This window comes from Ptychodera flava, chromosome 16 (genome assembly GCF_041260155.1).
Source record: "Ptychodera flava strain L36383 chromosome 16, AS_Pfla_20210202, whole genome shotgun sequence".
Lineage (NCBI taxonomy): Eukaryota > Metazoa > Hemichordata > Enteropneusta > Ptychoderidae > Ptychodera > Ptychodera flava.
This window is the reverse complement of record NC_091943.1, coordinates 19,693,102-19,717,584: the sequence shown is the minus strand read 5'-3', so window position 1 is coordinate 19,717,584 and position 24,483 is coordinate 19,693,102. Positions and strand designations below refer to the sequence as shown.

The following is a 24,483-nucleotide window of genomic DNA, read 5'->3' as shown; positions in this document are numbered from 1 at the left end:
GTGAACCAACGTAAAAACCATAAGTAAACACAGTTAAATTACAAAGATATTATTGTATATATCCGCTATTCTGCCGATTTTCAGGCTACCTAAATGTCAAAGTAATTTTTTTTTAGATTTTCATTTTTCATATGAATATCGGTATCACACTGACCACATAAGAAAACAATTTTGTATCTTAAACATTACATGGACAACAAATCGTTGTTTCTTCAGTACGCTGAAATATTCATGCTCAACTTAGCCTCAGGTGTACACGTTTCACGGTAATTCCCGCATACAAATTAGCTTAGAGCAGGAAAAACCAAAATGTAGTTACATGTAAACAGTGTATCTTTAAGAATAATCCGACACGAGAAACCAACTGGAACGGAAGTCAATTGCAATACGAAGACTCGAGGCCATGGAAACTGGCTACCGATTGCAATACCTGCCCGCAAGGCATTTCATGTTCAGCGGTGACTTCATTTTCACGAGTGTGATTGGATATCCACTTGATTTTCACACAGTCCCTCCCGTGATTTTCACAAGCCTGATGGACAAGTCTGGTGCCGCAACGATTACCTCTGAATCGCTGTGATGGATAGGTAGGTTATTGACGTTAACAGACCGTAAAGCGAAGTTTCGCCTTCTACACGAGATTTTGGAATGGATTGAATGTAACGTCACCGACTGCAGCACATTGACGGATATTTTGAAACTAATGACTGTTATGAGATGGTATTTGTAGAAATGTTGCTGCCGACTTTTTTATTTGGCCAACTCGATTATTATTTATGTAGACAGTTGGTGAAGATAGACGATACCAAGTCGATATTTCTTGAGTGTCACATCACGATGTATATCTCAATATTTTTCAAGATCAAGAACTGTCATTTAAAAACATTTAATATTCTAAATAATATACCAAAATGTGAGCTAAGAATGACTGTTTCTTAAAATAGCTACAGATTTATGGTAATTTTTCTCATGGTTTGTAGAAAATTCAATTTTTTAAAGAGATAGTTGCTGTTACTGAATTTGTGATTGTTTCACTTGTTGTTACTGTCAATTACACTTGCTTTTTCATCTCTCTAAAGGGTGTCAAGATACACATTGTAAGCTCACAACTGGCAAAAATCGTAGAAAGTTATAGGATGGAAAGTTACAGCTAGTGGTCCTTCATAGGAACTGTGCTGAGTTGACCCGGATCATCAGTCGTGTAATTTGCTGTAATAACTAAAAAGTCCGCTGCACATTGTAAAGTACAGCTAGTTTCCACTTGTTGATAACTTGTATCTCATCCATTGACTCACCAACTAAGCATATAGCTGGTGATAATAATACTTCAAAATCAGTCTTAACAAAATTTGAACTTTTGAGCTATTTATTGGCGTTATATTTACAATGAAGTGTACCTCGATAAGGTATAAAACAATACATTTGTTCGGCAGTGAAGTCTATAGCAATGAGATATACACAAGAACACATTGGCATTCGAAATGGACACCACATCAAAATGAGGCCAATTTGGGTTTACTAAGTATTGGTCAGGTTCTGATCACTTATTTCAATTTTTGCTGTCATTTGCAGAACATGATTGATGAATAATTGCTTAGTCAGCATATCCTCACTTATCACAGCAATTGTTTTTTTTTTGCGCAAAACTTTTGAAAGCTGCATCGTTACAAAGGACGTCTTTCACAGCTTTGACTATAAACCCCAATGACAGGTGCATTGTTCTGTATATGCTTCAAGATATAGGAATTCTTCACATACTGTAAAGCAGTGCACTGTGATATACTGATGTACAAAATTTTGATTTGCAAATCGCATGGCTTACAGCTGAGCTCAAGAGAAACAAAATCCAACTGTACTGTATACAAGATGAAGGTTGTGTTTGTGGTGTACGAAGTTATCACGTGACATTTTATCATTGGCACCTCATATGATCACGACTGAATTACCATGCAACAAAATCAGCCCCTGTGATTGGATATTGCTTTTGCAACAATAGTGTTGTACAAGATATTTTCACCTTGATTATGGAGTGCCAAACTACAAAACCTAGACTTTGAATGAAGGGTGGGGTAAAACAAAAGCACATGCACATATGTGCATAGAATTATGTTTCTCTTACAATTTTGTGCATATTGTACCCACAGAACACTGCGTATTTTTTATTCCCCATAGACCCATTATACACCCTCGTTTCATCAAAAGCAGCATCAATGAGTTTGTGTTCCTGCAGACTTTCTGCATGCATATTTTGGTCTACCATGTGGTGGCTCATTTTGAAGCTCATGGAGAAAATAGCATTTTCACCTGCTTATTATTCTTAAAATCTAGAACTTTATATTTTGCTGTAGAGTTACAAGCAGGGACGGTGGCCATTTTGAATTTCAAGTGTTGGTAAATATTTGGTATTTTGTGTTTTTTCAGTACTGAATTTTGCTCAACGACACCTGATTTTTATTATTGATTTCAAAGGGGAAAGGGTTTGAGTTTCCTATGGAAAGGTGGAGCTTAACTTTAACTCTTTATAATTCCAGGCGTGTACTATCTTCACCGTGCATAATGAACAATTTAAAAACAAATTGTTTACTAATGGTTGTTTACTTGACACAAGTCTTTTATAATGCCTCTTCTACGTGTATTTTATCCGTAGTTTTGCACGGAAATTTTAGCTTGTTCCCTTGGGAAGCCTGTACACTCCACCGGAGAAGATCAACTTTTGTTCCTTGACTTTGCAGTCCAGGAAATGTCTCAGCTCTTCCTCACTGCATTCCACGGCAGATGGTCCCTGCATGGCAAACATCTTCAGCATGGAGTAGATACGTTCTAATGGCAAGCTCTCCAAGTTTGTTAACATGCCCACAATGTAAGACCAGAACACCTGCAGGAAAAAAATCACATAAGACGTGACGGAACTGTTAATTCCTGCTCTATCTGGTATTATGGGTTAGACTTTCTTTTCAGAGTCCTTTACTTACCTTTGAGGCCTTTTTCATGAATTTGTAATATTTTTTGGTAGAATAACACTGAAAAGTATAATTTACCAACAAATAATTGAATGAAGAAACTCTTGCTTCCTAATAATTGTTATTTTTGTTGTTTTCCTGTGTAATTTATTATTGTTTGTTTTTTAAAGGGCCAGTAGCTGTAACTTTGGATGATTTTTTTCACTATATTTGTCTTGTATATGCCATTGCAATAGACGATGTTCCGCTGATTGCGAGATCTCGCGAGTCTTTAATACATGCCCGTAGAAACAGGTTTCCAGCTTAGTAATACAAGTCAACCTTTGTATGGAACTAGAAAAAGTGCAGAACTAAGCAAAGATTGCAACTTCATATATTTATTTAGTGTTTAACTTAATTAGCGACTTGTCCTGTTTTACGCAGTTTGTCCTGTGTTGCGACAACACGTCCACTGCGAACCACATATTCTCGCGATATCTAGAATGTCTCACGCGGTTCGGAACATGGTCTATTGCTTGTTCTACTCCCCAACTGGAGCATGTTGAAACACCAGCTGTATGGCTTGCCAACACAGCATTTGTACATGAAGAATGTACGCCTAACTTATTGTTAACATTTGAATTCTAGTCTGGACCATGATTCACTTGCCAACAATAACAATGCAGACTACATATATACAGGTTGTGTGTTGACAAGCTGAATACTGTGTATCTCAACATGCTTCGGGGAGTACCGGTTGAACAAGAAACCTGTAGTTGACACTGAAAACAAACCAAGAGGAAAAATAAGCGAAAGTTGCAGCTACTGGTCCTTTAATTATCAAGATCTTGGCAATAATGGTAATGATCAATATCGCATACTAATAATCTACTTCAACAACATATATTTGTGTAGCAGGTGTCTTGGGTTTAATCATCTTAGATTCAACCTTCAGCATTCTACTCCACATCTTAATCTCTTACTACCGAATGTGACTTTCACAATACACTTTTGAGCTTACAATGAATGTTTATCCATTTTTACAAATATGTATTTTGGTCCCTTTGTGTCATTTCTTACAAATATTACACATATTAAGTATCAAAATATTTGACATAAATTTTGGATGACAGTAGGGGTTAAGATTATAAATATCACAATACCTGTAGTTCCTCTTCTCTCTGGTCTTGCGCCGATGCCATGGCCGATTCAGTCTCTTCGTCGCTGTCAATCATCATCACTTCATGGTTGCCACGGCCACCAGGCCGTTCCTCGATAAGGACAAATGTGTCTGGGGCTTGCTCTTTGACCACGCCCTGACTCTGCCAGTAGGCAATCTTGCGTCTGAGGGCAGTGCTGGGTACCTGCATCACGTTGCTCAGTTCCTCAATGGTCCAAGTGTCTAACAAGGCAAAGATTGTTGGATTGTTTGAATGGATATAACCTGTTCGCCCCAAATTCCCTGTAAACCGGTCCATACTCACCATTGATAACAAGGGGTTTGGGCCAAACCATGGTGGTGAAAGGCTGAAGTCAGGGACCACACACTCAAAATCACTTAAAAATACCGTCAAGGACACTATGTGCTCACATTCGGTTTGAATTGGTCCATTCGAGAAATATTTAAACCAGGAAAAACAAGAATGACAAAAGCAAATAAGGTCTCCAACTTAGGTACTTTAGGAACATGCATATCAACTTCTATAGCAATGGGAGAAGCAGATTCTAAATAGTATACATAAGCAAATGTCAACAACAAAAAACAGAGAAGGCTTGATAAAAAGAAAAGGTGGGAGTGGGACAAAAATGCACAAGGGATCTGGTAAAAAAGTAATGCTACATCATTGATCTTCTAAACCCTACCCCCTCCTGCATATCAAATGTTCCACCCCTTGGTATTACATAAGACCAAATGACAGGAAGTACATTTACAACCTTGGAGATTTTTAATTAATGCCATGAGTGTTATCATCTAATGTAAACAGCACTTAAGTTAATTACAGATAGTGAAATGCCTTCCACTGTGGTGGTGATTACAACATCTGGAATTATCCTGGATCCAAATTTCTCATCAGTTTTTGTATGTCTTACATAGAAAAGTTGCAAAAATTGGTCCAAAATGAAAATCAAAGTGAGACTTGAGTGGACACCGTGGGTCATCAGTATGTATTAGGGAGATGGTGCAGTGGCAAAGAATGTGAAATTTTCAGAAGAGTTACTTTCAGAATGTGCTTAGGAATACAATTCAGAATAACATTCAGACACTCACTATGTGAGATAATATTCTGTATATTCCAGAAGAGTCCTTTCAGAATGTGCTTTGGAATACAATTCAGAATAATATTCAGACACTCACTATGTGAGATAATATTCTGTATAGAAGTAACAAGTCATTGACATTGACATAGTCCCCACTTGTAATAGGAGTATTAGTCTTGATGGGGCAGGGAAATGAGGTCATTAAGAAGTATCACTGGAGTGTATATGTTCAGATCTATGGACACTAGGTCGATGTCATTGTTCCCATTTTGAAACAAGAGGCATGTCTAAGTTATGGTTCTAAATCAGGAAAAAAAGATCAGACCTCTAGCTGTATTGGCCAGCCAAGAAATACATATGTGCATAATAAATGAGGTACAAGATGTGACATCTTAAGGTCTACTATCTTATCAAATTGAAGCGTAAAGAACTTGTGGTTACTGAGTTATGCATATATATGCATATTCAAGGTCAAAGGTTATCAAGGTCACGTGACATTTTGAAAAAAAAAACCCTGTATTGCTAATTAATCCATATATGCCAAAATTCAGACCTCTAGCTCTATTGGCTTGCCCACAATTATATATGGGCATAATTAACGAGGTAAAGCATGTGTTGTCATAAGGTCTCCCATCCTACTAAATATAAAGGACATAGCACTTGTGGTTACTTATTTATTGACATAATCGTGTATTTTAGGTAAAAGGTTATCGAGGTCACATGACATTTGTCAAAAAATTTCTATCCTATAGTCTGTCCCTATATACTAAAAATCATACATTTACCTCTATTGGCTTGCACAAAATTAGATATGCACATAATTAATGAGGTACATATGTGGTGTCATAAGGTGTCCCATCATACCAAATATGAAGGGTGTAGCACTTGTGGTTAGTTATGGACAAATATGTATATTTGAGGTCAAAGGTCACCGAGGTCACATGACATTTTGTCAAAATAATTGTATTGCTAAGTTATCCCTATATACCAAAAATCAGACCTCTAGCTCTATTGGCTCGCTCAAAATTAGATATGTGCATAATTAATGAGGTACAATATGTGGCGTCATAAGGTGTCCCATCATACCAAATATGAAGGGTGTAGCACTTGTGGTTACTGAGTTATGGACAAATATGTATATTTGAGGTCAAAGTCACCGAGGTCACGTGACATTTTGTCAAAATAATTGTATTGCTAAGTTATCCCTATATACAAAAACCAGACCTCTAGCTCTATTGGCTCGCTCAAAATTAGATATGTGCATAATTAATGAGGTACAATATGTGGCGTCATAATGGTGTCCCATCATACCAAATATGAAGGGTGTAGCACTTGTGGTTACTGAGTTATGGACAAATATGTATATTTGAGGTCAAAGGTCACCAAGGTCACGTGACATTTTGTCAGAATAATTGTATTGCTAAGTTATCCCTATATACCAAAAATCAGACCTCTAGCTCTATTGGTCACTCAAAATTAGATATGTGCATATTAATGAGGTACAATATGTGGCGTCATAAGGTGTCCCATCATACCAAATATGAAGAGTGTAGCACTTGTGGTTACTGAGTTATGCACAAATATGTATATTTGAGGTCAAAGGTAATTGAGGTCACGTGACATTTTGTCAAAAAATAGCATTGCTAAGTTATCCGTACATACCAAAAATCAGACCTCTGGCTCTATTGGCTCGCTCAAAATTAGATATGCACATAATTAATGAGGACAATATGTGGCGTCATAAGGTGTCCCATCATACCAAATATGAAGGGTGTAGCATTAGTGATTACTGAGTTATGGACAAATATGTATATTTGAGGTCAAAGGTCACCAAGGTCACATGACATTTTGTCAAAAAATTGTATTGCTAAGTTATCCATATATACCAAAAATCAGACTCTAGCTCTATTGGCTTGCTCAAAATTAGATATGCACATAATTAATGAGGTACAATATGTGGCATCATAGGGTGTCCCATCATACCATATATGAAAGGTTTAGCACTTGTGGTTACCGAGTTATGGACAAATATGTATATTTGAGGTCAAAGGTCGCGTGACATTTTGTCAAAGCGTCTGAGATATCTGCGTGAACGGATGGACTCACATGGATGGACTGACGGACTGACATGACCCAATCTATGAGCCCCCTGGACTTTATCTGTGGGGACTAAAAACTGTGTCACTGCATCCTTTTTGCAATATGAATACGATGAGAAACTAAATTTTTATTGTTCTTGGCCTTATACATGGGAGTCTATGGACTGCCTTATACATGGGAGTCTATGGACTGCCTTATACATGGGAGTCTATGGACTGCCTTATACATGGGAGTCTATGGACTGCCTTAAACATGGGAGTCTATGGATTGCCTTATACATGGGAGTCTATGGACTTCCTTATACATGGGAGTCTATGGACTGCCTTATACATGGGAGTGTATGGACTGCCTTATACATGGGAGTCTATGGATTGCCTTATACATGGGAGTCTATGGATTGCCTTATACATGGGAGTCTATGGATTGCCTTATACATGGGAGTCTATGGATTGCCTTATACAGGGGAGTCTATGGAGGCGAAAACTAAAAAGTCCTCTAACACGGCCAAATTTGATCACATTGTGAAACAAATCAACATGCATCTGTATGAGGTAGAGTACTATCCTTTTACCAAGTTTGAACGAAATCGCTCCAGGCGTCTCTGAGATATCTGCGTGAACGAAAAAGTCATAAAATATGCAAATGAGCAATTAATTAATAAGCCACACCCACCAAAATCTAATCAGATCTAAGTCTCATCATGATAATACCAAATACCAAATTGCATGACATTGGACCTAAGGGTTCTTAAGTTATGAGTGGAACAAAATCTGTCTACGGACGGACGGACGGACGGACGGACGGACAGACAGACGGACACACACACAGACATTGTGGCGACATAGGACACCTTTGGTGCTTCGCACCACGGTGTCCAAAAATCAGACCTCTAGCTCTGTTTGCTGGATCAAATTTTCCTACAAATTGGTATCAAATATGACAAAATTATGTTCACAGCCTTCAAAATTGTCTCACAACATATCCTGGGTTAGTATAGGTCATTTAAGGTCACAAACTGAGAAAAGTATCTAAAATATACAAATTTTTGGGTTTCCCAACACTTTGAGCAGAGAATTTATCTAATAACATCTTTCGGGACTTTATACCAAATTACAAAGCTATCAAACAAGGGACTTTATACCAAATTACAAAGCTATCAAACAAGTAATGTTGAGATAAAGTTTTCTTGACCAAAATGACAATATTGTCTTAAAAATACAATTTTTTATATTTCAGGACAATTTCCACATATCTAACTATTGTCATCTCTGTACGTCTGTGTAGAAATATGAAAGCTGTCTGTCCAGGGTTTTAAAAAGGAACACTGTCTAAGATTTTTTGACCAAAAATGACAAAATTGCACAAAAATAGTAATTTTCCCAATTTTGTCATAATTTCAACAATTAGAAGAGTAACACCCTTGCAAAGAGACAACCCAAATTTGAGAGCGATTGGGCTGGCGGTTTCAGAGAAGAAGAATTTTTACTGAAAATGAGAAAAATCACAAAAAAATTCAGCAAAAATACAAAATTAAGGATATCTTCACAATATTCATAAAACTGTATAAGGTTAACCTAAGGTACTTGCACACAAATTTTCAAAGCAATCAAAAAAGTGGTTCTTGAGTTATTAATTCTTAACCATTTTCACATTTTGTAAGCTCATTTGCATAATTTTGGCAATGCAGACTTCATTTGAACAAAATCCCATCTATAGCCCAGGATGCATCCACACACCAAATACCAAGATGAAACGTGCAGCGGTTTGCGTGTTTTTGATGTTGACGGACATAATGTACATACATACATACATACATACATACATACATACATACACACATACATACAGACGCCATCGACTTCAGCCTATACGATAAACTCACATTGGTAAAACCAAATGTGAGCTAAAAATTCAAGGATTTTCAAGGACATTTTGAGGCCAGAAGCACTATTTTCCAGGTATCATTTTTGCACTACATTACTTTCATATATAACTTTACTTATCATTTTTATGATATCACTACTAATTATTTTGTGATGTTCGAAAACTGTGGAAGTATTGTCACTTTTCCAGGACTTTCAAGAATTTAATTTCATTTTCAAGGATTATTCCATGACTTCCGGGAGGCTTTAAATTTAATTGCTTTCAAGGACTTTTCAGAAGCATATGGACCATGAAAGAGAATTCAACAACACAACACAACAACAGTATCAAAATGAGCTCACTCCAGATTAAAATAATACATATCAGCTACAAGACTTGTCCTTAAGCAAGACCAATGAAAACTTTACAAATTGACACACTCCTGGGGGCTCAAGCTGATTTAAAAAGCTGTGGGAGGGCCCAAAGAAAACTCAATAATTTGTATAAGGAAGATTTCGGTAGTGCGCCTTCCATTGAAACAATTAACAAAAGAAGTTAGTTGATGGTGTTAAGAACAAGCATGCTTGTATTATATCATACATGGCTACAGTATGCATATGTCAATGCTCATTTACAAACTTGTTTTTCTATGAAATGCTGTGCATATCCAAAGTATCTCAATCAAGTTGCTGCATGGACCTTAAACGGTAGCTAAATACCTTTTAGACACTTTCAGATTTTATTTTTTTCTCAATTGAACATGTCCCAAACCCCAATAAAGTATACATTTTCTGAAAGCCCTGATATAGAGCTATCCGACCAAGCACAGTGCACGGTCATTGTTTGCATAAGAGTCACGTGACAAGCGTTTTGCTGAACCTTCAAAAAACCGGTTTTCCCGGCCTTATGCGAACACGCTGCAAGATTTCCGGTTGGAATTTCTTCATTGACAAGCCTTGACAATATCCTTCAAAAAGGTGTCTGCGATTTTTTCTCGGAGGCTCCATTCAAATTATATGGCGTGATAATTAAAATTCCTTGAAAAGCACCTTCGTCCAACACCTTTAAGAGCGCATTAAAAAATAACAAAGGCATATAAAGGAAATCCCAGACACAGATTTTGAGTTCATTATGTTTCCAATGGACGGTGTGAATTTCAAGCAGCTAGTGTTTGTGAGCGCGAATTGACGAGGTGCCAAAGAAGGGTACTTCATTCACACATTGAATTCGAGAAAAACGCAAAAAACATGTTTTGATACTTCTACGCTACGGCATTTGATAATTAGACGTGCACGAGCCTCAACGCGGACATACTTCGTTACCAAGTGATGATGTCGGCCGGAATGACAGTTGTTCAGAGAAAAAGTCCAAGGAAAATAAAATAAATCGCGGAAAACTACCAATTTTTGGAGCCTTGCGTGTCGACACATCGCCACAGCAAATGGCTTCAGTGGGAAAAACAATGACGTCAGCAGTAATTACTGATAGCGGGCGTGTCCTAAATTCATATGCAGATAAGCTTGTTTGCGTTCCCAAGATCAAACTCCCCTCACACGCTACATAGACATTGCAGAACCGTAGACTTAATAGCGTACTATCGCACTAATTGCAAAGTTAATTCTAGAACGCACCATTGCGAAATAAAATCTCGAATGGCCCTCATTTCTACGTTTGACGCGCCACTAAGGGCGCTACATTATATGAATGGGTCGATCACGCAGAGTTCACTTAGTTCATACATTCGCGTAGTTCCCGAAGGTCATTACCTCAGTCATAGTGTGACATGTAAAACGATTCAGTTACCTATCAACCTTAGCAATTACATACCCACTACAGCATATATGGTGGTACATAGGAAGCTGGGTAGAAAGGACTGATGTGTAGGGGCAACGGTGTTTTGGAGCCGTACGCATGTGCATGGCCGATGAATATAAAACAACGGCACTGGCCGCTGCGTAAAGGTGGAAAGCTAGTCGACACTCGGATTTTTAACGCCGGTATAGTTGATGAACCCAGGATCATCGGGAAGTCCCTTAAATTGAAGCGTTTGCAACGTCTACCGTCCATACAAACGAGACGTTGAACACTGCAAGGAAAACGTCCATGATCGTTTTGAAGAGCAACACATTTTAGGTCGAACACATCTCGTTTTCCAGAGTAGCCAGGTCTTTGCATAGAACAACACCGCTGTGTAAAATCCTTTGGCCAGAACCAATGATCGTTAATTTGCTAATACATACGAGTTATGTTTACAGTTAAGGCCATTATTCTTCGGTGGGGCAAGTTGGTAATTACCTACCAATTTAGCTAGGGATATTGCAATATACCAAGGGAACTTCCTAAGCCAAACTCTGTTTTCCTATCTGGAGCGGCAAGATGAAATCTAAACAAACACAGCGGGTAACAAATTTTACAGCCACGAATGGTGATCTGATACCGGGATGAACCATAATGTACTCCACTGCCCGCTTTATGTTTCACTAATTTAGCTGGTCAGAGGGAACTTTGGTAGTGATTTTCTATGTGTGGCTCAGTTCATCGTGTAGTATGTTGAACACTGTTCTGATTGCCGGCTGGTTTTGTACAGTACAAGTTTTCTAAAAAAAAGTATTTTGTCAATATTTTACTGGCTGCTATCAAAGGTTTCTTCACCCACAAAAAATTAAGCAACTAGTTGTGCAGGTCATGTCAAACTTTTTGATTGTGGTCTTCTAGGATGTTTTGGGCAATGGTACTGAGAATGAGATGGGCGATGACATGCTGAAGTGCCGTCTGTGGTGCATTTATTCTCTGAGCGATATTTCTAATAGTTTCAACTTCATGTAGCTTCGTACAATTTGTTCATCTTGTCTCGAATTTCGATGGAGCTTTCAAGACAGACTGTAAAGTTGACTTTTTTTGAGTCGCTGATTGCTTTTGAATTAGACTCCTGTGAACCACACAGTAAAGACCAGCTTTTGAAAGATTAATAGACAAGGGGTGATCTCAAACTTTTGTACAAAATACCATGTTTTGTAATGATGTTACTTCATGCAGCTTTTTCAGACCTATAGTTATGTGCAATATACCGGTATATCAAAAAGAAGACAAGGCACGATATGATCTCTTGGGATTGTGTTTTATTAGTCCCCACGGACACCGTCCGGGGGGACTTATAGGTTTGGTCATGTCCGTGCGTGCGTGCGTGCGTGCGTGCGTGCGTGCGTGTGTGCGTCCGTCCGTGCGTCCGTCCGTTCACGCAGATATCTCAGAGATGCAAGGAGCGATTTCATTCAAACTTGGTACAAGGATTACTTCATATGTCATACAGATGCACGTCGATTTGTTTTGTGATACGATCCAATATGGCCGCCAGGCGGCCATTTTATTACGATATTTTCATGTACAGAGCCATAACTCAGACATGTTTCAACTGATTTTATTCAAAGTTGGTACAAGGACATTGACCAGTGTCATAGATATGCATGTCGATTTGTTTTGTGATACGATCCAATATGGCCGCCAGGCAGCCATTTTATTACAATTTTTTCATGTACAGAGCCATAACTCAGACATGTTTCAACCAATTTTATTCAAAGTTGGTACAAGGACATTGACCAATGTCATAGATATGCAAGTTTATTTGTTTTGTGATCGGATCTAATATGGCCGCCTGGCGGCCATTTTATTACGATTTTTTCATGTACAGAGCCATAACTCAGACATGTTTCAACCGATTTTATTCAAAGTTGGTACAAGGACATTGACCAATGTCATAGATATGCATGTAAATTTGTTTTGTGATACGATCCAATATGGCCGCCAGGTGGCCATTTTATTACAATTTTTTCATGTACAGAGCCATAACTCAGACATGTTTCAACCAATTTTATTCAAAGTTGGTAAAAGGACATTGATCAATGTCATAGATATGCATGTCGATTTGTTTTGTGATACGATCCAATATGGCCGCCAGGCGGCCATTTTATTACAATTTTTTCATGTATAGAGCCAAAACTCAGGCATATCTCAACCGATTTTATTCCAAGTTGGTACAAGGACATTGACCTATGTCATACATATGTACCTCTATTTGTTTTGTGATACGATCCAATATGGCCGCTAGGCAGCCATTTTATTACGATGTTTTCATGTACAGAGCCATAATACTCAGACATGTATCAAGCGAATTTATTCAAAGTTGGTACAAGGAGATTGACTACTGTCATACATATGCATGTCAATTTGTTATGTGCGGCCATTTTGTTACGATTTTTTCATGTACAGAGCCATAATACTCAGGCATATCTCAACCGATTTTATTCAAAGTTGGTACAAGGACATTAACCTATGTCATACATATGTAGGTCTTTCTTGTATGTAGGTCATTCTTGGCCATTGAGCGCTATCTGTATCAAAGTATCTTTATCACAGACCTAATTAATGAAGATGACTCTATCCTCTCTTAGGACATGTAATCAAAGTACCCATTAACAAGTGGGGACTGTGTCATCAACGATGACTTGTTCCTTGTAGTTTTCATTCCCCAATCCAGTCCCCTTTTAACGAACCTACATGAAAATGGTTCATCCCAGTTATCAGATCACCATTGCTGGCTGTAAAATCTCATTACCCGCTGTGTTTGTTTAGATCTCATCTTGCCGCTCCAGATAGGAAAACAGAGTTTGGCTTAGGAAGTTCCCTTGGTATATTGCAATATCCCTAGCTAAATTGGTAGGTAATTACCAACTTGCCCCACCGAAGAATAATGGCACTGACTGTAAAAGTTGATGTAACGATCACTTTATTTAGGTCGTACGGGTTACAGTCTCGTGCTATATCAGTGTATGAGTAGCCTAATTGTCGATGCGTGCAAATCGAGGCCACTCTCGGAGAAACCCTACCGGTGCGCTACGCTTTGATCATGATCGTTTCCACAGTCAAAATCACAGTCCTTAGCAATTTGTACAGTTGTTCAAGTCCGACATATCAATAATTCATCACATAAGTTACGTAAACAATTGAATCAAACCAAACGGTTTGCTGTTGCCATTATTGGGCCTGTTGCGTACGTACAAGGGACAACTTTGCAGTAGGCTTGGTTGGTTACGGGGCGCCCGATCTCCAGTATTCTCCTTTTCTTGACTTGATAGACTATTGTATTTTCTGCAGAAAATTCAAGGTTTTTACATGTGTGATGATGATGCCCCCGATTTTCTAAAATGGCCCCTTGGACAGGAGTTGGGGCCCAACAGTGGCCCGTTGTTTTTAAGTCCTAGAATGAACACTGTGTAATTGTTTATCTAACATTGCGAAAAAGACGTCAACCACCATAAAGCGGCGTGTGCAGCCTCCAACCAACCCTAAGCAAAGAGTGATAAAACGTCGCACTGCTGAGAAATCGTCGTTGACACGATGTCTTGACCACACTAAGAAAAATGACTTGCTCTCTGGTGTAGACTATGTCTGGAACTGTACGAATACTTGTTTATTGGACTAGGCTTCGACAAACATTTAATTACGGTTTATTGTTTACAGACGGAAGTAATCCTGGTGTTTGGAGAAGTCACAGCACGTCATTATGTAAATTAGCTAGTGCAATGCAACGTTGTGTCACTCAAGATGGATTATGGAAATAGCAATGCAAATGTGTCCACAATGTTTACAAAAGCTCCCCGATTTAACCGGGATAGCCACGTGCATTTGTTTTGATTTTTAAAAATCGTGAATTACACGGAAACCACTCCTTATCTTGAACTGGCGACACATCTCAATTCTGCGTCTTACTTCAAGGCGTATTCTCAGAGAATTTTGAAAATTTGACAGAAAAATGAACAATTTGGTATTTATCATCCTTAAACGAATCTATGGTTGTTGGTACAAATATTTTGCTACAGGAACAGATCATTCATCCAAGGGAAAAGCTAAGTTTGGAATACTTTGGCATTCTTGAGTGTTAGGTACATGTTGATGTGCAAGAAATCTCACAGTTGGACACACATCTGAACTTGCCTTGGTTTTAAAAACAACACTGTGAAGGCTGGCCCGTATGGACTCTGTGGCAGAGACAACAGGTCAAAACATTAAGCAGAATTAACTTCTACATTACATTTAGGCAACCTAATTTTTGGGTAAGACATGCTGGCGTTTATCAGATAGTTATGACAAAAACATGAACATACATATTGAAACTTGTATTCTCAAACCCAACAAAGTCCTTTCCATTATGATCCATACCTTTCTCCTGGAAGTGCATGATGATAGTGGCATGGATGGGAGACACGGACAGGCTGAGTTTCCGGTCTTTCAGCTCTACTTCAAGAGACACAAGTCCAAGGTGAGGCTTCCAGTTCAAAGTTCTCATCCCTTTCAGGGTCTCATACTCCTTGGTGTATTTCTCCATGGCGTCTTTGATGGACTGAGGCAGCTCCAGTTTCTCCTCTCGGAAGGACGGCCAGAACTGCGCAGACAGGATCATGGAATTCAGATCCAGGCACTATGAAGAAGGATAAATGTGAAGTATAGCATTACAAATCTGTTAACAAATGAAACAATTTTTATCATGGAATGGCGCATTGATATATTCAATTGATTTTATATGCATTATTTTCTAAAAACAGGATTTCCTATATATAACTTGCAATTTGAATATCTTTCGGTACAAAATTTGTCAAGTTGAAAAAAATCTCAGGTTCACTTCCAGTGAAATGATGACTATACAGCCTGTGATGTTATTATGTGTCACCATTGAATCCTATGGAGTGCACCATCTTTGGTACAAGAGGCATGTAACAAAGACCTTTTGAGAGTATACAAGCTACAAGTAAACATGTACCAGCTGATAGTGAGTCCTTTCTTTACAACATAGCGGAGCAACACTGACTTAAACTTTCAGTTTCATTATCCAACTGATGTTAAATAATCCTTTTAGAGGGGCCACTTTTATCATTCTGAAATGCTGTGCATGAATTTTTCGGGAAATTACCATTTTTGATTTTTTCTTCCATGTTTTTATGGAAAATGTCATGGGCTGTCGATAAACTTGTTATATCCCTGCATTTCTCTGATTTTATTCCAGATGACTTTATGTTGCCAATCTCTTTGAAGGCTGATGTGAATCATCTTTAACTTACATCAGTTTTCTCGTCTTTTTGCTTCTTGTCGTCCAGCTCTCGTATATGAGTGTTGATTCGCTTGGAGTCGGCCACATCCTTGAGCATGACTTCACAGTAGTGGAGCTGAGATTCACCAAATCGCAACTTCAAGAGTTCCAGATAGCGTATCTCGCGAGCTGTGTCATAGTTGAAGCTGGACAGGATCCTATCGGCCAGCAGTGTCCGGTACTCATTGACGAACAGCTCACGACTGCCGTAGATATTTACGAGCATGCTGATGATGTCGGAGGAGCGTCGACTTTTTGAAGTTTTTGCTGATAAAGTGACAGGAAACAAGATATGATGAGTGGTTAATATTTGATTTTAGGTTCAAGAATTTATACTCACATTGGTATCTATAGAACTTGTAAAAACTATGACGATAACAAAGAGATAAACAAACATCACAGTCCACTTTGAAAGTAAGATAATGCAAGCAATATTCAGGGCAAGTAACTTTGACTTTAATGATTTCTCACTTATTGTTTTTCCCTTAATGTCAATCATTTGCCAACTGAACCAGAGTATGTATAGACCGCATTGTTATTGTTGACAAGCCAACTCTGGTCCAGACTGAATTTATTGAATGTAAACAATGACAATGCATTTTCAATGTATAGACCCAGTGTTGATTTATAAGCCAAATAGCAGATTTTCCTACATGCTTTGTGGAGTAGAAAAAGAACTTGCGATTAACTTACAAAACAAAAATAGTGAAAAGTTTACTATGTTGATGAGCCAAATAGTGGATACATTTCAATATGCTTTGGGGAGTAGAACAAGAACTTGCGATTAACATACAGAACAAAAGTAGTGAAAAATTTACAATGTTGGGGAGCCAAATTGTGTTTGTTTCAATACACTTTGGGGAGTAGAACAAGAACTTTTGATTGACATACAAAACAAAAATAGTGAAAAACTAACGAAAATGTTACAGCTACTGGCCTTTCAACTCTTTTTTAAAGAGCAGCTGAAGAACACTTGGCCAAATCTCTGTTATGGAAACAAAGGGTGTTGCTTAGGGGGCCTCCAACAGCATTTTGAAATTACTGGACCCCCTAGGACTGTGATAATTTGTAAAAATGACCAATTGTGGGCCCTGTCTTCACCAGCTTTCCTCCTTTTTCTATCAAGTTAAATTCTAAAGTGTGCTGTGAGTGCCTGCAATGCCACAGCTACAATTTTGCAAGTATTTTTTTATTTCTCCACAAATATGAATCAAAACCATCTAATAACTGTAAAAAATTCTTTTGAAACATTACACTATCAGTAATATGTACAATTTTAAACTGTTATTAAAAATGTACCAATTTGGCTTGATTATCACACTCTTGAGATGGAAACATCAGAAAATTGGTAACCAATTAAGGTAGTATGTGCCTCGAAAGTGAAAGACTTAAACTTTTGAAAAATTTCCTAAATGAAACTTTAAACCATTTTCTTACCAAATCAACCATGAAAATTGGGGGTCACAGTGCAAATTTATGAACGAGAGAAACAAAGTATCCAACATTTCACAATATTTGAAATTCAAAATGGCTGCCATCCGTCTGTTAACTCTATGGGAAAAGAGTAAAGTTTGGATTTTCGAAAAACTAAGATGGTGAAAGTTTTTTACTCAAAGAGCTTTAATTAAAATGAGCCCCCACAAGTGGTGGATCAGAAAGGAATTGTAGTAAATTGAGAGCCCAAACATCTGTCCCCAAGGTGCTTTCTACCTTAAAGTTTGTGTACAAAATTTCAAGGTTCAGAGAAAAAGTGAGCATACCTGGATCAGCATCAATTGGATCTGGCTGCCAGGTTTCTGGATCCCCACTCTCCTCATCGCTGTAGTAATTTTCATCCATGAGGAGAGGTTCACCTTTGGAGAGTTCATCTGCAAGGTCACTGCTACTGTCATCAGTTAAACTGGACACGATACACCGCACTGTATCATCTCGTGTTCTGGAATACAACATTTTTTCAATTCAATTTCTCTGGGTATGAATTTCTCTCTGTTTTGAAAGTTGGAAATATTGCTGGACACAACTGTACAAAATGTATGATTCAAGTCTTGGATTTAAGTATTGTATTGAATTGTATTGTATTGTTGAATTCTTAACTCCCACCAACTTACAAAGTGCAGCTCGACCAATTTCAGGGACCAATTTATCTCCAACTGAAATCCATTGTAATATTTAACTCTATATTTTTGTTACTCAATCAATAGTGTACTGTACATGTTAATCCATTTACCATCTCGTTTTTGGAATATGAACAATCCAAGTGTTTCTCCAAGAACTATTACAGATACTTGAGGCAATTTTGACAATGACAATTTTGAAAAAAAATTGATTCTCTTATTGAGAACACAGCGATGATTTTCTGTCTTGAGTTTTATTTCAGCTGATGTAGAATGTCCTCCTTGGTCAGATTTAATTTTGGAACCACTACACTATCCACGCATGTACTTGAACTTGGTCAATTTCGTAAAGTTGCTCAGATAGCTGTGATGAGTCGCCCATTTACCTGAGGTATTTCCTGACTGGCTCACACACCAGCTCCAGTATGACACCGGCTGGGTCTAGAACTCTCAGTGCTCTGATGGAAGATATGTACTGAGTCAGGATATCGGCCGTGTTTGCACCTTTAGAGAGAACACATCAATCAGTGGTCACATTAATCATTTGAATTTCTGTATTATAGACTACCGGTATGTCTATCATCACTGAGTAATGTGACAGTCACATTCAGCATGAAAGAAACCTGGGGGAGGGGGGAGTTGTGTTACCATATCTGTCAGAGGTAGATTATGTAACAATATGTAAACATACTATAGTCTTTACAACAAAAAATTGAAGTTTTGTCCCTAAGTCTTGAGCCATAAACAGAACTCAAAGTATCTCAATTTTCTCCTTTAAAAGTCAACTTCATCATCTTTCTGTTTTTCTTTCACATTATTACTGCAAAATATCTGATTAACTTGCTCATATGCGACCATGCTGTAAAGTAATTGTGTGGCGAGGTGAAAGTCACCAAGTCTCTGATCAGCAAAATCTGTTACCGCAAAGTCCTGCCAGAAAAAAATGTCTAAGAAACTATCTTTCATTATATAATTTGCAAAGTAAGTGATAAACACTTTGTCAGCAGGATGACAAATGTCAGTAAAACAAGTTGGCTTTACAATGCTTCTAGTTTTTGTTTTTGTAGTGATTAAGAAAAAGTGTTTAGAATTATTAGTCTTTCATAGACATCAGTCAAGCCAAATAAAGCTGAAAACAGTTGCAATTCAACATTATTGCACAGCTTACCACCTTAATTTTAAGTGTTGCATGAAAGGTTACCCCTTACATCAACTTCATAATGGACTCCCTGCACTACTGGTATATTATGAATTGTATATGCACACAGAAATGCAAGGGAGAGAGGATGAATAAACAATTGCGTGTTACCTGGATGGAGCAGGCGTGTTTCAAGAGCAGTCTTCAGTGACATAACAAGTTGTTGTCTTTGGTCTGTCTTCTCAAGACAACACTTTAAATCCTCCAGTGCCGGCATGGAATCCGGATACTCCACAATCACGTTGAAGAGTTCCTCAATACGTAGATTGGCGTACGTCTGATAGAGGAAGTACTGGAGCCTGTCTTTCCACTGGACCAGCGAGGCCTCTGTGCCGGCACTGAGAGTCCTGTCATTGGATTCACCGCGGAATACTAGGTTCAGCCAGCCAACAACTTTACTGTGTAGCCACTGAAAACAGTCAAAGTAAGACTTTTATGGCTCTATATCATACTGCTGTCATTTCTTAAAGTGGCGCTCCCACTTGGTAACATTTTTAAAGAACATTTTTTTAATGCCAACGGTCGATTTTTGACTTGGCGACTGCGCGGGTATCACGAGATATCGATAAAAACATGTCCTCTAAAAGGTAAAAGTTTGAATTCCAGTGCTCCACCTAAATTCAGCTTCCGAACATTGAACATTCGGCACTGGGGCCATTGTCAACTAAGCTATGGAGTACGGGTCTACGCTTACGCTGCTGTATGCCACAGTACCACTCGCGTCAGTGATCAGTCATGACCCCTGAGGGAAAGCCGCGTCTTACTGACTCTGAGAAAAAACGGAAAACAAAGTTTTATTCAACCAGAATTCGCATAAGTGACTAGCATAGTTACGTGCGGTTGATACATAGCGGCCACCGAGTGGTATGCGACGCATACCACGCGTGCGGCATACTGTGTGGCAGACGACAAAATGTAGTCATCGGAAGGCGGGGTTAATATTTGACTCGTAAAAACTGATGTTTATGTAGTATTGGTTCAAATATAGTACAACTAATTAAGAATAATGAAAACGACAAAAAACTAAGGAGAAGTTTTACAAAACTTACCTGAGGTAATGGCATAATGCTGTATATAAAGTCTTTGCAGTGGGAAGTAAATTAATTGTGTCGTTCGAACTTATTGTAGACTCCCTAGAATATCGTCAATCAGCACAACAACAAACCTTCGGGGGATTTCGGGTCAAAATCAGAAACGATCGTAAAACTTCGGGATGTGAAAAATACGCTCGGGAAATGACATTTTTATCGATATCTCGCGATCCGCGCGCAGTCGCCACGTCAAATATCGACCGTTGGCATGAAAAAAATGTGTTTTAAAAATGTTACCAAGTGGGAGTGCCTCTTTAAAAAGAAAGGATGTATGAAATGGAAAAAACATTTTTGCTAGAACTTAACCAGTCCATGGCGCCTGAAAAATCGAACATAGCAATAACTGGGATAGGCATGCAGTATCTTCACTTCTTTCACAAAAAATTAGAAAGTATTGAGCAAATTTCATCACCATGTGCACAAAACACAAAGCAGATATGCCTAGGAACCTGTAAACTAAATTTGAAAGCTGTTGGGACTAGCATTTTATGAAAAATGTGATGTTCTGCCACAAGAAAGAAAAACTGCCGTAAAATATTTGCATACATGTGCTCATGTCATACTAATTTTCACGAGTCAAATTAAATCACTGTTAGGAACCTGTACATCACATACGTTTTCTTCTGAAATCCACAAATAATGTGTTGATAACCTAGACATAAGAGCTACTGATTCATTTAATCATTTGGCTACCATTAGAAAACACAACAAAGGCACTGGTCTTATGGCAGTGTGTTGTTTGTGTGTGCAGTCGATCGCTAGTCTGTTGACCAGTAAAAGGTTATCAACTGGCAGCCACAGTCTTCTTGTAATAGTGAACTGTCTCTGCTGAGACAAGAGCCTCTCTATTCTTTTTCTGATTAATACGGAATGCATCTTTTCTGAGACCAGTGCCTCGGCTGTGCTTATTCTAGATAATAATTCAGTGAGTTGGTAACTTCCATGTCTGTGTTATCAAAACATTATATGTGTATTTAAAAATGAAAATGTGTGATGTACATACAGCTGTAACGGGGAAGTGAAATCTGCTGTATCTCTATAAATACAAGAAACTGAACATTACAACAATTACCAATAGCGAGGGTACTTTTGAAAAATCTAACCATATTCAAATTACTGAAGGATATTGAATGGATGACATACAAAACCATATGGAACTTGTGGACAAAGTTTGATCAGCATGTTGTTCATCAAGTATTTATCAACTTTTTAACTAACTGGAAATGGCGAAATGAAATGTACCTTCTCAGGACAAAAACACTTGACCTTGTCCACAGAAATTATGACCAAGTTCAGGGTAAAATCATTAATACTGAAAAACACGTACACTGTAGAAGATTGAGATTTTCTTACCTTTTCTAAAGATTGTAAGCAGGACGACTCAAATTCCCCTTTACAGGTATGCTGGATGTGATGTTCTATCTTGCTATGAATGATGGATGTGACTGCCACTGCCGACACCCTCTCTAAAAGTCCTAGTTCATACCTGTATGTGCATACATCATTCAAAAGCAAGGAACATTGATAAGAATGAAGACATTTCCAATACTTTCATTCATTGCTGGATGAGGCATACCTACAAATGGAATTTACATTCTGCTTATACCTTAACATTTCTTTAATCTTTCCGTACACAATGTAAGTTCAAGGTTTAATTCATGTCTTGTCAAAAGAAAACATAAATTGTACTACAAAATCACAGGTGACAGGTGTGTTTTACCTGACTTTGGGTCTTGGTACTCAAGGCTTACGGTAAATCTAAACTAGTCAAAATATGGCCATTGCACCATTGCATCTGGTCAACCATGATGGTTAGCTTGCTCAGTTGTTATTTCTTTTGCAATTTCTAAGACTTACATCTCAGCCGTGCTAAACTGGCTTTAAAGTTGGCTAAAATTTAGCAATAAGCTTGCTTTGAGTGAGTAACCTAGATTAAAATTTACCAAGACTATAAATTTCTTTGATCAACATCGCAATTTTACTCACAACTCTTGATTTACTTGGTGAAAATCTGACAATACTTTGGCACAGTCACACTGTTCAGAGTCCTTGCTGCAACCAGGACACCTTGGCCCCTCATCATCATCATTATCATCTTCATCCTCGCTTTCTTCATCTTTGTGCAACTGATGAAAAGCCCTGAACGCCTTTGAATAAAAGTCACTCACTTTTTCATAGAAGTTAGTTGGTATTATACTGAACAGCACAGCTTTGAACAAAGTTTGAACTCTCTCGGTCAGACTGTACAACCTTGGCCTTGCCTCTGACTGAGTCAAATCTTTCAACTCTTCCAACCACTCCACACACTTCATGTAAGGGGATGAGTTCCTGTGGAGTTCATTGATGGCAGACACAAAACTGTTTGCATGCGGTTCTCCATCTGGCAGTGGATCTTCCGGGAAATTCTTCCAGAAATTTGCAGCAATCCTCCGCTGTAGATCTTGCTGCAGCGTCTCTGTGAACCAGTCTTCAATGATGTAACCCATGCCATGTCTCTGTAATGTCTTCAGTGCTGGCTTGCACTCTGGTGGGCTTGAACCCCTCTGGGATTTGAATTATAAGATGGACAAAAACATTTTGAATTGATAATAGAGCCATGAAACCCTGTATTTTATGATTCATCCAGGCATTTATGAATGAATTTTGTCATTGTATCACACATACATGTACATGTACCGGTACATAATGCAATTCATCAAGGCAAGTTAATGCTGTATTGCCGTATGTAGGAAGTGGTACTTTAAAAAACGCTACCTCAAAAACCGCTTATAAATTTTTTTTTTACCTGAAACTGATCTGATATGCAACATAAATCTGACAGTTCATGATGTTGGTTTCAAAAAAATATGTTTATCCACTTTTACTCATGTTGAGTAAAAATGTCAAAGCTCCTGCTTGAGGTCAATGTAATGGGGTTTTTGAGCTGATTTTTGCCTGTTAATTACTGATCATGTCACATGCATTCATTTGAAAAACGAACATTAACTGATACTATCAACATCTCATGAACATTGGTACAGCTGCAATACATACCAACTGTAGGGGTGTGTTCGAGCTGTTTAATCTATGGCACTGACAGCAGAACGGGGCTGTGAACGGGGCACTTGATTAGTTTACACCATAGACCCTAGAGTTTTTCTCGAGGGTCTATGTTTACACATATGACGGGTATAGAAATAAATCTTTCTACCCCCATGCACATATGGACTCAAGTCAATGGAGGTACTGTGGGCTCGCTTGTTGCTTTGTGGTTTACCAGAGACTCAGTGAAGTAAATGGTTTCTTCTGCCAGACCGATATTGAATCCAAGTATATCGACTCTGATAGTTCTTTTTGTTATTTTAAATACAGTTCCAGTCAAGTGCTAAACTAGCTAATTTGGGCATAGGAACCCCACATGTAGCTTGTGTTGCGGTAGTCAAGTGTCGCCGACAGCAGTGCATGCAGACCGTCTGAATTTCAATTCAAAACGCCGCGCCGCCGGAACAATCGCGACGATCACAGAGACTGGACAGCGTGAAGCAATGTCTCTTGAAATCCTTGTGATCTTTACATTCAGCTTACATAAAGTGAATGCATTATTTGCCTATTGGTTTATCATACATACTCACCTTTTCACTCTGCGCAGAGAAAGTTGAGGTCAAAACTTGCCAAGCCGAGTCAAGATCTCGTTCAACAGAGACCGCCATTTTGACGTCTAGAGGGCGCAGCAAAGTACACCTAACTTGTTGAATTTTTGTTTCGCAAAATTCGATTGCAGGATTAAACGAAGTATTTT

At 38.3% G+C, this 24,483-nt stretch overlaps 1 protein-coding gene across 1 annotated transcript; it reads right to left on the bottom strand.

The window, feature by feature from the left end:
* Nucleotides 1-1,348: 1,348 nt before the first annotated feature.
* LOC139114229 (anaphase-promoting complex subunit 2-like) lies at nucleotides 1,349-24,439 on the bottom strand. Its single transcript, XM_070675806.1, has 10 exons — nucleotides 24,317-24,439; nucleotides 22,692-23,248; nucleotides 22,059-22,191; nucleotides 19,726-20,023; nucleotides 18,803-18,920; nucleotides 18,063-18,238; nucleotides 16,274-16,569; nucleotides 15,378-15,636; nucleotides 4,103-4,341; nucleotides 1,349-2,875 (listed from the first exon to the last, which is right to left on the bottom strand). Exons 1-10 carry the CDS (start codon nucleotides 24,392-24,394, stop codon nucleotides 2,663-2,665), a joined length of 2,367 nt encoding a protein of 788 aa, XP_070531907.1. The 5' UTR covers nucleotides 24,395-24,439; the 3' UTR covers nucleotides 1,349-2,662.
* Nucleotides 24,440-24,483: the final 44 nt, after the last annotated feature.